This window comes from Phalacrocorax carbo, chromosome 1 (genome assembly GCF_963921805.1).
Source record: "Phalacrocorax carbo chromosome 1, bPhaCar2.1, whole genome shotgun sequence".
NCBI classification, from domain to species: Eukaryota; Metazoa; Chordata; class Aves; order Suliformes; family Phalacrocoracidae; genus Phalacrocorax; species Phalacrocorax carbo.
In genome coordinates, this window is record NC_087513.1 from 17,082,863 (window position 1) to 17,098,935 (window position 16,073).

Here is a 16,073-nt window from a genome sequence, read left to right on the forward strand (position 1 = left end):
ATGCAGGGCCTATTTTGGCAAGGATAGGCCCCTATATAATTATTTTCTCTGTTTCTGGAGACTTACATTAATAGAAATAGTTTGGTACCCCAATTTGACATTCATTTAGGACTATGAGGAACATGAAATGTGAAATACCTTTGGGTAGGAATTACTTGTATGATTAGCTATACATGGTCCTAAGTATTTTGCTTTGGGTGATGACCTGGACACATATGGATAAATGTTGACTTGCTTTTCACCTCATAGAATAATGAACAAATTGACTTAGCATGACTGCATTGTTCTTTTTGTGCACTGTTTGTCAGGTTACTTTTGATTTATGGTACCTGCATTGTTAAAAGGTGCTAATATGGAAAACAAATGAAATAGAAAAAGTGACTTGTAATCATCCTGATCATATGACACAAAAGAACCAAAAACTTAATGTAGCTTAAGGAGGAAATAAGTTCTACGAATCAGATAAGATCTATACTTGTAGCCTGTATGACTCTCTATCTTTGCTAGTACCTTGTGCCTAGTAGCTTTATTCAGATACTTATACTGTTACGTCCTTTCTCAATCTTTCTCTTTCTTCCCCCCGCCCTGTTCTTCAAAGGAGAAGGAAATGAAGAAATTAGCAACATGATTCATAATTACATCAAGGAAATTGAAGATCTCAGGTATTTGCATGAGATATATTTGAACAATTTTTATTAAAATCAAAAATACAAGCAGTGTTAGCAAGTAAATATTCAGTTGTTTTCCTGTGTGGGGATTACTTCAGGACAGTGGTCCTTCAGCTTCGAAGACCATCTGGTGGTGTTGCCCTTGGCCACAGAAAATGTAAAATGTTAAAGATGAAGCTGACAGAAATGAAAGTAAGATGTTGCCTAAATAATGATGATGACTTGATACTGTTGCACAAAGAACAGCAAAACTTGAAATGATTGTTTTAAGATAACTCCATAACCTCATATGTAAATGGTAGTACTGAGAAATTACTTGTTACAATTTAGTGTTTAAAAAAATCTGCTTTCCTTTTAAATTAAAAAAAAGTATTAAATAATTTAGATGTTTTTAGCTCTCTGTTTCTTGGAGGTGTATCATGCAAAAAAAAAAACGAAACCTGGACCATTCCTAGTTAGTGTTAAAGCTATGTAATACTGTAGCTTTTGTGTAATGTGTATGTACATACAGTGGATGCAGATATATATCTGTACATATATCTGTGTGTATATTTATACAGACAATTAGCTCTGTCTAGGGTATATGATATATGTACAATATACATAACCATTGTGTAAAATGGTCTCATCAAGGGATTTACTACACTTGTATTTTGTGAGACTTCACCTTGGTTTGTAGTTTCTTTTTAAACTGAAGGTAATGCATTGCAGTTACAGATGCTATAATGAGTATGTATCTCCTGCATTAGCAATACTTGTGAATTCATGGTCTACAGGTTTGTTTGGGTGGTTTTTTTTTTGTTTTTAAGAGCAAAATTATTAGAAAGTGAAGCAGTGAATGAAAACCTTCGACGCAACTTGTCAAGAGTGTCAACAAGATCCACGTACTTTGGTGGACCATCAGCATTTTCTGCTTCTATGCTTTCTTCAGAGAAAGAGACAATGGAAATTCTAGATATAGCCAAGAAAGATCTAGAAAAGCTGAAAAAAAAAGAAAGGAAAAAGAAAAAGAGGTAATGTATGAATTATAATGCTATTTGTTTTCCTTTAGTAGAGTGGTGTATTTTTTTAACCACTGGGACTTTAAAATTCATCTGTTGTTGCTGTGTGGGTTTAGATCCCAAACTGCTGTTCCTTCAAACCCTCTAACACATTAAAGTTATAGGTGTTTTTCTTTTACATCTTTTCTTCCAGTGAAGTATGCAGTATTTGTAGAAGAATGTCTCTGTAATTAATTTTTCCATACAATTATGCACAGTGGTAAAAGCACAGGTGCTCTCCATAAACTTTGGTATGTTTTTAAAATGCATCTGAAATTCAACAGAAGTTTTCAAAGACAAAAATGATAAACTTTTTTTCTACCGTATGTTAAAACTGAAACAGCTTTCTGAAGAAAAGATATTCTGAATAGCTGGGAATTCTTTGGTAGCTCTTGGAACGGCTTCTTTTGCTTTATCTTTCTGCTTTTATGAATGTCTTTAATTTGAGGTTTCCTAACTCTCATGCAACATCTTGCTTTGCTGTTTTTTGCTGTCCAACTTCTCATCTACTAAAATGCTGTTAGATGTTTATATAAATGCCTGTTCAGACAGTAGTTAGTACAGCAAGGATCTGTTTGTGTACTCCAAGACTTTGATTCAATTAGAGATCTTTCCCTTTTCCTTGAAAATTTCCACACTGTTGATCTATGACTCTTTCTACTAATGGCCTTCATACTACTTCTACAAGTTAAGAGTAAAACTAAAACAGTATAAGCCTGAAATGCAGTAGCTGAAGTATAAAGTAGATTTGAGTTAGTGATATCTGCAATTTGAGGTCCTATATCTGTAAGTCCATTCACGACACAAATGTCTGATACTTGTAAAGAACACTCATTTTAATAACTAGATTCTTCCTTTGCATATCATTTTTTCAGGAAACTCTTGTACTTTTATGGGGATTTTGATAGATTTTTCTGTCTCATGTTTGTAGGCACTTGAGGGGATGATAGAAGTATTAAATGAAGTCAGCAGAATGTTCTGGCCTCTCTTCATCCAAACACTTCAATATCTTCTTTAAATGTAAATGCAAGAATAAAGAGATTTTATTTTGTATGTTTCAACAGATTTTAAATTCAAGCATACATTTAAATACATGCTTATACAGAGCCCCAGTTGTTAGGTTGGGGCCTGAGTATTAGGCAGCAGATGGGTCTGTGACCAGAAAAAAAGGGTACTATATATATCTCTTATTATAGATGATCACTTTAAAAAAACATTTGGAAGCTTTACCCCACATCCAGTAGCAAGTAAAACACATGGTTGTTCACTCTGGGTTTGGTGCTTTCATTTTCTTTGTTTCGGGTTTTTTTGTGGGTGGATTTTTTTGGTTTTTTTTTTTTTTTTTTTTCTATTCCCCCCTGAAAGAAGCTTCTGCGTCCAGTCACGCTTGCTTCTTTCAGGGGGTCAATAATCTTGTGCAGGGGATAGCCAAGTGATCTGACCCAGAAGTAGGGACTACTTACCATAAACTCTTTTTGAGATCAGTTTTCTATCCTAGCATTATAGAAATAGAGAACCATATTAAAATTTAAGTTGGAAGAGACCTCTTGATGGTCCAGCTTCCTTCTTAAAGCAGGTCTTGTGTTCTATAGAATGGGATCATGCTCTTCAAAGGGCTGATAAGGTTTGAATCTATCTAATGGTCCATCTGCAGACTGCTTTGTAATAAATACTTATAAATTTCTGAGGTGCATATGTTAGGAGAAAAATTCCTTACAAGCTCGGAAATGTTAGAATTTGAGAGATTGTGCATACAGCCTGTCACACTTGTTACCTGCAGAGTGTTTCTAGCTAATTGATGAAACGCAAAGTCTGTGTTCCGGTTAGATCACTGTGGATTTTTATTCTATTGAAATTTCAGGAATTGGCAATGGGTATGCTAATGTATTGCAAAAGGACAATTTACCCTGCAGTTTGGTAGGGACTTTTTGCTCTACTTCTGTCTTCTACAGGCATTTAGCTGCTTTTACTGTACTATTTCTTTTTAGGATTGCTGTTCTCTTAAAGTTGCCTAACCAGCGTTTTCTTATTAAAGTGGGATTGGGAAGCCTAGTTACTAGTTCTGCCCCACCTGCTACCTTTCCTAATCTGTTTCCTGGTTATAGGTCAGTATAATGAAAGATGCATAATTTTAAATACATACAACTTATCTAAATTATTGTGAGCTAGCCTGAAGAGCTGAGATCTAGTTTCTGAATGAGTAGCAGGTATGTACTGCTATATATCTGTAGCCTTTAGTAAACATCTGTCATAAAGTTTATTGGAAACCGTTTACATGGCAGTAATGTTTGGCTACTGAACTACTGACATGCTTGATTGGAGTGTTCCATGGTATGAGCTACTCACCAAAAGCCCCGGAGCAAACCTTCCATGTCAGCTTTACATACCTGGTAATTCTTTTTGACTCTTGTCTTTTGACTTCCCTAGCCTTTATTAAACTAAAATAGTGATAAAATGACATGGGATTCAGTGTGTTAGGTACTAGCTGATAATGAAGGAAGATGGCAGGCGGTAGGTGAAAAGGTAAAAAGGCAGCAAAAGCTCTTGCTCAAAACTTGTTCGTAGTGGGAACGTGAGGAATTTCAGTAGTTGCTGAAATTTAAACCATCTCTATGCTTATATAAGTTATGCAGACATTTCTTTACTGATACATCCACAGTTGTTAAAGAGGAAAAAGTACAAGTAAAAATACTAATGCTTTGTCCATCTCATTGCTTCTGATACACATTTTTGTTAATTTTTAAAAAAATAACAAGCAATCATTGGCATGTACTTTTTGAATCCCAGAGAAATAAACTGCAGTTTTCTGCTTTTTATTTAAAAACAAGCAACGAAAGCTCAAACCAAAAAATAAATGCAGTTTGAAGATTTTTATGTGAATTATATTCAGAATATATTATTTAGAATATTAGTAATCAAAATTTCTCATTACTATTTTGTATTAGAATATGTTATCAGTTACCATATTATAAAACTAGTGCATTGGTTTTTTTCCTGATATATTCCTGAGGATATATAACTTTGGTTCAAAGGCAGTACTTTGTGCTTCATTTTTGGTATTTTACCTCCCAGTTTTAAGTGGCAAAAGAAGAGAAAGCTTCTTCTAGAACTAAGAGATTTTTTGAATTTGTATTAGAAATAATTATCAAAATGAAATATATTGTCTATATCAAAAACTTCTTCCTTAGTGTAATTTGAATTTACAGTTGTTGACAGTGACAGATTAGTTAACCTACAAATGCTGCTTCTTTGTTTTACTTTCCAACTGTGCAAAATGTATTGCCTTTTTACTACTTGTTGTCTCTTGATGGTATCTTTTAAAATTTCGTTTTAAACTCCACAAGCTCATATGTCATTTTTTTTACCTTCTTATCACTTTTGCTTTTCACTGTCTGGTTTGTCCTTCATTGGCTTGGCCTTCCAATACTGTACCTCGTGCTTTTGAAGGCTACAGAAACTTGAGGAAAGCAGTCAAGAAGAAAGAAGGTTGGAATATTTCCCAGGTTTTTAATTACCTGTCATTTCAATTAACTGGTTGTCATACATGAAAAGAAGTTGGGCAGATTCATAGGTGCTTCAGAAGTAGTTCATTTGCCTTTTCAAAATTATTTTCTGTGTTTTGACTTTCAACGAGTGTTTTAACTGGAAGAAACCTCTGTTGTGGAATTGAGGTTGACTCCGGAATTGCAGCGTTGAGCAAGCGTTTGTGGGGAGGTGGTGCCTTTGGGAACCACCATAGAATTAAGTAGATTTCTTTCTTGCATGGCCTGTATGGGATGAAAGGCAGGAGGAAGGCACAGTAGCTCATAAGGTACGAAATGTATAGCAGGCAGTGTACAACGATAATGTTTTTGGTATGTGAGATCAAGAAGGTCTTGGTCCTTCACATCTCCGATAAGTCTGCTGCTTTTATTTTTGAAAGCATGTGACTGGAGCCTTGACCATTCCTTCAATTCAGTTTCAGACAAAGTGATAGATAAAATAGTTGGTTATATAGAGCATTTAATGTGAGGGCTCTAAAAAGATAAATATACCGTCATTAAACATGAAAGTAATGGAGCTTTTCTTCTTCAGCTGTCTGATCCCCAAAAAACCCCACGGAATTCATGCAGGTGATGTGAATCCACAGATCAGTAGCACACAAGTTAAGCAGTTCAGTTCTGCCTGGGAGAGCTGCTGGCTCTCCTTTCTCCTGTCTCTCCCCTCTATTAGGCAGAACACAAATTCTCTGTAGTGGTGAGCTCTGTGCTGTGTGCAGGCAGAAGGGGAACTGGGGATTTGCCTCAGTCTGTATGAAGACTGCAGCTAAGATCTGTTATCATTTAGGCCTGTTAACCAACATAAACCAGAACATGTTGCGGGCTGGGTGAGATGGCAGTCTGTGGAAATGAGACTGCGTGGCTCAGTGTTCCCTGTTTGGCATTCATTTTTTGTACAAATCTGGTTAGGCTGTTTACTTCCAGCCTCCTCGGCTGCTGCATGAATTCAGACGGTCCAAGCAAAAGCTTTCTGCCTTGCACATGGTCAGCTGTAGCTGGATTTGGTTTCACTGGTGATGAGTGGGGCAGAAGGAACCAGTTATCACTGAACAGGTTAAAAAAGAGTGTAATAAAATATCGCGTGTGCACAGAAGCACTGTGTTACTTAACTGGCACTCTGAAGAGTAGAGCTCTGTTTTAAAGGTGGCTTTTCGGTGTCACTTGCCAAATTTTAGTGTCTCAAATCTACTGAACGTTTCTTGTCACTGCACTGCGTGTTGGATTTGTCTAAGAGTTAGACCTTGAGTCTGAGCCCCCCTTGGTGTCAGTGGAGGAAGATGTGCATTTCTAGTTACCTTGCCTGCTCAGTGACAGCATGTAACATGCCAAACTTTCATGCAGCTGAAGTTGGGTGAGGTGGATTCCACATTATGCAGTCCTAACCACATCTTTTGTTATTATCCACTATGGTATCTTGCCCTGTTCTATCAATTTCCCATCTATTGGAGATGGTTTGGGTTTTGCACGTGTAGTGCTAGAGGGACTGCCATTTGATCTGTGACAATTTGCAGAGCGTCATTGTTTTTTGAATTTTCCATTTTCATGTGATGTCTCAAATGTGCACTTAAAAATGTTACAACTCATCCTAACGGCTAACACTCCAAACCTTCAAAACAAAACAAACCCTGCTGTAATTTGCATAAGCCATCACTACAGTTCAGGTTGCCAAGAAAGGAGAGAATATAGAGATCCTTGACTTTTAAATAAGTTTTGAACTGTAGTCTAAAAAACAAAAGCATGGAAATACACTAAAATGTAATCTTGATAGTTGGGAAAACTTTCTTTTTGAGCCAGACAGTCCTATTGCAAAAATTCAGTATTTCTCGACCCTTTGTTGTTGTTGTATCAGTGCCTATTTTGAGCATTCCGTTGATGTCAAAGTAGATAAGTTATCAAAAGAGTAGTTATAGTATGATAAACTAGGATATTGTTTAAATCTTATAAATTTTCAGATTATTTTAAGTGCAGTAAACTCTGTTATAGCTTGCGAGTGTAGTAATACCTGTAATGTATGTTGTACCTACACACAATGTTCTTCCTTTGTTTTGTAAAAGCTATTCTGGGTACACTGCAACTTCCATGCAAAATGAGTACTGCTGTAGTATATGAAGATGTGCATTCCGCTTGTCCCAGTTGTGCAATATGCCCTAAAACAATGTGCTAAACATTAACATTATTTTGCGAGCTAAGATTAAGAGTAATTAAGCATTATTTTATTATCTGCGGGAGTTTGGAAGTTGTGTTTTACCCATGCCCAACACCTGTACCTTTGTCTAACTACCACCTTGGTTTTCATCTTTATTTGGAGTTACATCTTATTGGTTTGGGGGATGGGAAGCACGTGACATTTCAGTTTGTGAATATTTTGTGTCTGTGCCTCTTCTGCTAGTGTCAAAGAGGATAACACAGACAATGAGCAGGAGAAGAGAGATGAAAAAGGCACTTCGGAGAGAGAGAATAATGAATTGGAAGCAGTAAGTATTTAGAAATGTTTGGCTTATTTGTTCATTATCTGTTTAAAGATTTACATGGTTATAGAAAGGAAATTAGGAATGGGTCAGGTGAATACTGTGGCTTCACAGTGATAGTTACAAGTGACTGGGGGAAGGAAAAATGTGGGCATGCTCCAACATCTTTCTATTTTGTACATTTTGTAGGAGGAAATTCAGGAAGTAAGTGATCATGAGGATGAAGATGATGATGATGAAGAAGATGAAGATGACATGGAAGTTGTTGAAAGCTCAGATGAATCGGATTCTGACTCTGATGAGAAAGGTGGTGTCAGTGCAATATTTTCTGGAATTTTACAAATACTGTCTGTCATTCCTTGGGTTTGGGTAGGCAAGGTAGCATGCTGTTAGCCTATTGTCCATAATACTCCGTGGATTGTACATCCAGTGAATTCATTTTTGGTTATGGTGCTAAAACATGTAATATACATCTGACCAAGTGTCCTTGTAGAGGCTTTAAAATTGACCAGAGGCCATCAGGTGTTTGAGAACACATTTCTTCCTCAGTTAGAATATCCAAAGTGTAAGGTACTGGATTATTTTTATGTCTTGGGACTAATCACCAAGGTGATAGCTCCCATTCAGCAAATTTGGAAATAGATAGAATTTAATTTTGAAAGGCTGGAAGTCCATCAGCCTTCCTCATTTTCAGAGGCTGTGGCTTTAGGTAGAAGTGTCAACAGCTGATTTACGTGTTGCTGGCAATTTAGGATTGCTAAAGTCGGAGGCAGCATCATCAGCAGTTCTGTCATGTGAGTCGGGCCAGATGGGCAAACCAAACCTGTCGGTTCATTCTTGCCTGAGAGTTACAGAAACCAGTGGAGTTGCAGAACCTGAAAAAAAAAATCCTGAGCTGACATCTTTGTTCTGGAGCATATAATCTTAATCCAAAAAAGGACATAATTGACTAAAGAAATTAATTAAACTTTTATAAACTTAGTATGTGCGTCTGTTCTTTTCCCTTACTTTTTCCTCCTGTTTTTCTCGTTCCCTTCACCATTCCACTTCCATGACTTAGGTGGCTCCTCTCATCTCAGAATTTTGGTTGTATTATTCTAAGAGCTAGAGAAGGGAAAGTCTCCTCTTGGAGTCTGCCAGCAGTCAAATTTTCCTTTTATAATCTGCTGGGTCTATGAATGACAGTTATTCTCCAGCCCTGAGATGTGACTGAAGTCTCACAGTCTGTGCAGCTTTTGTGTGGGGAAGGACAGATTGCTGATGTTGAGATTTAAATGTGAGGAATTACAACATATGGGCAACTGTGATCCAATGAGAGTTATCTTTCCCTACCTCTTTCCTAGTTCTAGGATGGGGACAGTGTTTAAGGAGGAGACTTTATCATGAGCTGCAGATAATAGTTTTGCTTGCTGCATTGTTCTTTGAGTAGAATTCTCCTATGCAGAGTGTACATGTCAGGAAATGACCCTAACATTGCAGGGGCGTATCTATAGTTATGTGATCTTCACTGTTTCTTTAAAAGAAGTCTTAATTTTTAATTACTCAAATATTTTTATTTTAGAAAATTATCAGGCTGACTTGGCAAATATCACCTGTGAAATAGCCATTAAGCAGAAACTGATAGATGAGCTAGAGAACAGCCAGCGAAGGTTGCAAACACTGAAAAAACAATATGAAGAGAAACTAATGATGCTACAACATAAGATTCGAGACACTCAGCTTGAAAGAGATCAGGTTCTTCAAAACTTGGGTAAGAATTATAAAGTCACTTAAATCTAGATGTTGTGTAAGATACTCAAATTGAATCATTTGCTACTTCCCTCACTTCCTTTTACAAATGTGATAAGAAATTGCAGAAAACAGAAATAGGTTTGTACCCATAACGCCCGCGAATCATACTGTACTCATTCTAGTTTCTACCAGAATTGAGAGATTTAAAAAAAAAAAGATAATGATGCTAACAGGTATTTGATTTGGTTGAATAAGCATTTTCAGTTTTCTAGGAGCTCTCATTTTAACACAGTCCTTGAAATAGTTTCTGAATTAAAAGTTCTTTCCCACTCCTCCCTCCCCACTTTCTTTTGATCTGCATAAAAATAAGAACTAGGATCAGTGGCCTCGCAGAGATATTTTTTTACAGATCAAACTTTTTTGAATATGTGATCATATTGAGATGAAAAACTAACTCTGGCTTGGGAAGTCCTAAGCCACAAATAGTTGATGTTTGGGAGAGTACTGGGGGAAGTGTTCTGTTTGTTTGTTTCTTTTTAAAAATATACTCTATATGCTTTATAATTATATATTTTATATGCTTTTGCTGTTCCCTTATTCTTCCTTAAGACCTTCCCTTTTGATCAGTGCCAGAAAAGGTATACTAGGCTTGATGGCTCTTGGGACTGTTGTTGTGACCTTGTGTACATATGTGTGAACAAGCATGTGTGTATCTGTGTCTTCAGGTACTCAGATATTTGTCTAGTGCAAAGAAATCAGGAGGAGAGTGTTAATACTTGATCTCTTATCCAAGAAGACATACAAGGTGGAAAGTTCAAAGCAGTACAGGTGACAAGAGCTAGAGACAAATTAAAATTTTCAAAGATATTGCAGATAATGCTAGAAGCAGAGAAAGCAATCATCTGCTGTGGCTGGCAAAGTGACAATATCCTGAACAAAAGCACTCCCTTTCACTCTAGGTTCTGTAGAGACCTATTCAGAAGAAAAAGCAAAAAAAATCAAGTCAGAATATGAAAAGAAGCTCCAAGCCATGAATAAAGAACTGCAGCGACTTCAAACGGCGCAAAAGGAACATGCACGATTGCTTAAAAATCAATCTCAATATGAAAAGCAACTTAAGAAATTGCAGCAGGAGGTGACAGAGATGAAGAAAACCAAGGTATATTTTGGTATATTGAAGTGTTGTACAATGAGTGTGTACTGAAAAATGGGTTGAAATCTCCTGTGCATAATCTACCAGATAACTCGGTTCTCTCTGTCAGCTGCTCCAAAGTCTGAAAAGAGAGAAGATATGAAGACTAGGCTACTCCTGGGGGAGGGGGGTGGCTTTTAGGTTTAATGAACAGAAATTATGGTATCAAACATGGAGAAGCTTGCACTGTTTATTAGCTGTTATTCAGCACTTAGTGAAGAAGACACATTAGGTGGAGGAGGTTTATTGCTAAAAGAATGTAATATACTGGAAGATGTCAATTTGAAGAAGAAACTGTATGAGTGGGGGCAGGGAACGGCACTTGAGTGTAAACAGCCTTTTCTAAGTGATGTCCTCTTTACAGGTTCGCTTGATGAAACAAATGAAAGAAGAGCAAGAGAAAGCTAGAATGACTGAGTCTAGAAGAAACCGGGAGATTGCACAGCTTAAAAAGGAGCAACGCAAGCGAGAGGTGATTTGAAAGATAAAGAATTTCATTTGGAATAAATATTTATCGTTATGATGTGCATCCACTTGCAGGCACACTATGTGTATATGCATTCACTGAGACTGGCATGTACCTATGTATTTTCACCAGTCAAAATGCCCATAATTTGGTTTGACTTCTAGGATAACTTAGTTCCTAGCTTCAGGTGATAAGTGCATCAGAAAATAGAAGACTTATAAAATAATACTGAAATGCATATTCAATTAGTTAATCTTTGCAAAACTGTTGCTACCACCTTACTTACATGCACGTATTCTTTTTGATAGAGAATTGATATAGGGAAACATTTATTTTCATACTGCCCTAGAAAGAGCAAGAACCCATTGTGACTTGATCTCTTCATGTCAAAACAGTTTTGCAAACTTTTATTAGTGTACAAAGGTTGTTTGTTTTTTGTTTGTTTGGTTTTTGTTGTTGTTTTGGGGTTTTTTGGGTCTTTTTTTACACAGTACAGCCCTTGTGGCAGATAATGAAAAAAATATTATGTACTGCTTTTATTTTTTCACAGCATCAGCTCAAGCTTCTGGAAGCTCAGAAAAGAAATCAAGAAGTTATCTTACGTCGCAAAACTGAAGAGGTATTGTGGTAAAACAGTAATGCATCTTTGAAAACACAATGATATTGTATTGCTATAACTGAGAATGCAGTTTTGGGGAGAGGTAATGGTGTCTTTGCACTCTGTTTCAGGTCACAGCCCTTCGTCGGCAAGTAAGGCCTCTGTCTGATAAAGTGGCAGGAAAAGTAAGTCGAAAGCTGAGTCTGCCTGAACATCCTGTACAGGAACCAGGTTCTAGCTCATCAGTTGAGCATGATGGTTCAAGAACAGCAACACAGCAGAAGATGAGAATTCCTGTTGCAAGGGTTCAAGCATTACCTGTAACTGCAACAAATGGAACAGGGTAAGGTCTAAAACTGTTAGTACTCTCCTAAGAGAACTGAAAATTGCATGGACTTTCTAGCAGATAATCTTGTGATACATGCAGTATTGTTATTTTTCAAACTGCTGTCATAAAATGCCCATTTTATGAGCATTACACCATTATCAAATGCAATTTGAATTTTGTGGGTTTAAGGCAGTGTGGAATAACGTAAAATGGCGTTAAAGGACAAACCACATTAAGAAACCCCAAAATTTCAAAATCCAGTTAATCTGTTATTGAAGAGAAATGCCCTTGGTGGTATGACGTCTGCAGTGTTCTTAAGTAGAAAGAAAAACTTGTTGGAAAACGCAATTTAATATATTAGGTTTATTGGCGACCTTCCATCGTGATTTGAAGCAGATCTCCTTGTTAAATAGGGAACAACTCTTAGGTGGCATTTGATTTCAATGGTGCATCATACAAGATGCCATGGTGTTTGATACCTGTTTTTGAAATGCAATATATTGAAGTGCAGTAGAATTCAGGGCTGGGTGCAGGTAGCTGCCTGGTGCAATTAAAAACTGCAAGAAAGTCTGCAAGGAATTTAAGTTGTCTCTGAAAAATATTCTGGCCTGATCATTTCCACATTCAAATGTGTAATCGGACTACTTTAGACTTATTGGTGTATTTCCCTTGCATTTATCACAGAAAGAAATACCAGCGGAAAGCAGTGACAAGCAGAGTTTACTCCTCCAAGGCAGCTAGGATGAAGTGGCAGTTACTTGAACGCAGAGTGACTGATATAATTATGCAGAAGATGACCATTTCCAATATGGAGGCAGATATGAACAGGTTACTTACGGTGGGTGATCTACTAAACACTGTTGGTTGTATCGTCATATCAAATAGAGAGCAGTGCATTTACGTTTGCTGTAAATGAATTGCTGTGATGGTGGCACAGGCAAAGTGATTGGAATCCATTGCAGTCAGTGAAGAAGCTCTAAACAACTCCAGTAAGCATTTGGCCCATGGGATCACTGTGCTTAGTAAGAAATAAAAAACACCTTAATGGAATAATGTGCAAATATATTAGTACATTCACATGTATAACTTCCTGTAGAAATCATTATATGTTAGTTAAAGTATTACAAGGAAAGGAAAACAAAATAAAAATGTGCTTAAATGCCCGAAGTGTTTATTAATTCCTTTTTATGCAATATTATGTCTTTGGGGAAAATAGCAACGTGAAGAACTTACAAAAAGAAGAGAAAAGCTTTCAAAGAAAAGAGAGAAGCTCATCAGGGATGGGGATGGCAGTGAAGCAGATAGAAATGTCCAAAACATAAATGAAGAGATGGAATCACTAACTGCAAATATAGACTACATTAATGACAGCATTTCTGACTGCCAAGCAAACATTATGCAAATGGAAGAAGCAAAGGTAGGTCAAGTACTAATACAAAAATGATAAAATGAAGAAAAAACCAATTGTGTTAACCTTGAGAATGTTCTCATTTAGAAATGAATTTTGGTTTGGCTGTATAATTATTGACCCAGGAAGTGAGAACTGATGAACACTTGGGTGAAGTCTGAAATAGTGTTTTATACAACTGAACTTTCATATCTGAGTTTTAGTGTCAATAGCATAATGCAAGTTAAGATTGCAAAGTATTTAAATGTCAAAGCTGATGCTTTCTATTCTGCTGGCATTCAATTACTGTAATCCTTGGGACTGAAGGCTAACAGCTTGTATCATCTCCCTGCAGCTGCTGACATGCTTCTACTGCCTTGTATTGGTTTTGTGTATTTTAAATATATTCATGCATTTGAAGAAATGCAGTCATTTCTGCATCCACTGTGAATAGCATAGCTTGTAGAAAGAAGGGGTCTGAGTTGGAGGTTGAGAAAAGCTTTATAATAGGAAAGGAACTGAAGCACTGTAAGAGACTGGGACTGTTGCAGAATCTGTACAGTGGGGTGTTTTGGGGATAGTTTGGAAAAAAATCTGTCAGACATGGTTTAAAGGTACCAAGGGTTTGAACTGGGTGATACTGCAGCATCTTCTATTTTCTATTTTCACTTTTTCTGTTTCTATTTTCTATGTTTCTATTTTCTATTATTGCTGTAATGAATTTAAAATAACTTTAAAAATGCATTTTTCACCATCTGACCATTTTTGTCTTTGCACGTATAGGAAGAAGGAGAGACCTTGGATGTAACAGCAGTGATTAATGCTTGCACTTTGACAGAAGCTCGGTATTTGCTTGATCACTTCCTCACGATGGGTATCAATAAGGTAGTGCATTAAGTGAAATATGTCAGTGCCAGGACTATGCCATGTACCAGGAGCAGAGCTGTGCCAACATAAAGACTGAGTAATGTGAATTTAGACCTGTGAAAAGTAAACCAGACAAAACAAAGGTGGTCAATGGTACTGAGTCACGCTTGTTCTTAGTGTGAAGGTCCTTGAGATCTATTGTTCCCTTCAGTCCATTGCCTGTTTTTCAATACCCAGCAGAGCCTACTTTCCTAATTACCTCATGTTGTTCTTACAAGAGCACTAGCTTTTCATAATCGAATAAACAATCTGCTCTGTTTTTCAACAAGCTCTTAAAGAACGCTCAGGACCTTTTAAAAAAGACTGGCTCAGCCACTTCCTTAAAAATACGAGCCTTTAAAATATATTGATGCATGGCATACTTTAGTCAGACTTCTCCTTTTGAGTAGAGCAATATGAGCTTTTTCTGAAGGCCTGGGGGAGTAGTATTTGCAATAACCCTGTACATGCATGTATTGTATGCTTTTGCTGCTGCTTTTCCTTCTGTTTGGAGACCATACTCAGTGTTATTGAATGAAACATTGAGACACTGAGAGACTTGGGTTTTTGTTTAGCCTGGAGAAGAGAAGACTGAGGGGGGATTTCATCAATACCTATAAATATCTAAAGAGTGGGCATCAGGAAGATGGGGCCAGACTCTTTTCAGTGCTGCCCAATGACAGGACAGGAGCAATGGGCTCAAGTTGGAACACAGGAAGTTCCAGCTCAACATGAGAAAAAACATCTTTCCTGTGAGGGTGGCAGAGCAGTGGCACAGGCTGCCCAGGGAGGCTGTGGGGTCCCTTCCCTGGAGACATTCACACCCTACCTGGGTGCATTCCGGTGTCCCTGCTCAAGCAGTGGGGTTGGACAAGGTGATCTCCAGAGGTCCCTTCCAACCCCTACCATTCTGTGAAATGAAAGATTTCAAGGCTATTGAAATGGACTTTGGTCAGTTCTACTGATCAATTATCTTTTTGCATTCTTGATTCATTACTATGCAGGTAATCAAAAAAGTTTGTGTTGGTTTAAAAAAAGACGAAAAGAAAGGAAAAAAAAAAAATTCCCATAGTCACATTGGCTTCTGCAAATTTGAGCCTTTTGACTTTTTATCAGCCTTTGGGTGGGTTAAATGGATACCTGAGTCTGTGCAGCGGAGTTAATATGAGAAGTACCTCTGACTTTGTTAACAATTACTCCTTATCATGATAAAAACTCCATTATGTGAAGGTATTTCTTCTCTCGCTGATAAATAATTATCATGTAGAAAAACTGAATGTGCATTTTCGTGCAAAATTGGTCATGGCTGCTGTCTCTTCTGTTGTTTGTTTCCACATTCAAAATGTGTCTATTGATGTGTTGTTTTAGTTCACAATAAAATCGGAATCTAATGTTTAAGTCCACAGTACTACACTTCTTTCTCAAGTACTAGCACTCAAAGTCCTCTGTTATCTTACAAGTCTTTGAGAAGATGTGTTGTGCCTTCATTTTTCACTACGGTTTCTTGTATTTGGAAACCATTCTCTGTAAATTGCCTTGGCTACGTTTTCTACCACTAAAAAATTCCCACTAATCCATGGGTCTAGGGAAGTTCCCTTAGAATGGATTCTCTCTTAAGTTAGGTCATGGGAGCTTTCAGCAGAAGCTGAAAGTTCATTGAGTGATTCTGTGGGAAGGATGACTGTTCTGGGGTTGGTGTTGGGTGATTTGGGGTTTTTGTTTGTCTTTTGTTGTTTGGTTGGTTTTTTCC

The 16,073-nt window shown here is 37.2% G+C and overlaps 1 protein-coding gene across 7 annotated transcripts in view; it reads left to right on the forward strand.

Moving 5' to 3' along the window:
* Nucleotides 1-16,073, forward strand: part of KIF21A (kinesin family member 21A) — a 94,198-nt gene that overhangs the window by 49,442 nt on the left and 28,683 nt on the right. For 5 of the 7 annotated variants that reach the window (XM_064445352.1, XM_064445318.1, XM_064445338.1 and 2 more), the window contains exons 10-22: nt 599-662; nt 1,478-1,681; nt 5,156-5,194; nt 7,637-7,721; nt 7,905-8,022; nt 9,277-9,465; nt 10,406-10,605; nt 11,003-11,110; nt 11,655-11,723; nt 11,834-12,045; nt 12,715-12,868; nt 13,247-13,447; nt 14,201-14,302. In XM_064445352.1, the coding sequence (XP_064301422.1) occupies nt 599-662; nt 1,478-1,681; nt 5,156-5,194; nt 7,637-7,721; nt 7,905-8,022; nt 9,277-9,465; nt 10,406-10,605; nt 11,003-11,110; nt 11,655-11,723; nt 11,834-12,045; nt 12,715-12,868; nt 13,247-13,447; nt 14,201-14,302 (1,745 nt within the window). The remainder of the gene's footprint in view (nt 1-598; nt 663-1,477; nt 1,682-5,155; nt 5,195-7,636; nt 7,722-7,904; nt 8,023-9,276; nt 9,466-10,405; nt 10,606-11,002; nt 11,111-11,654; nt 11,724-11,833; nt 12,046-12,714; nt 12,869-13,246; nt 13,448-14,200; nt 14,303-16,073) is intronic. The other 2 variants (XM_064445326.1, XM_064445330.1) reach the window with 1 other exon arrangement.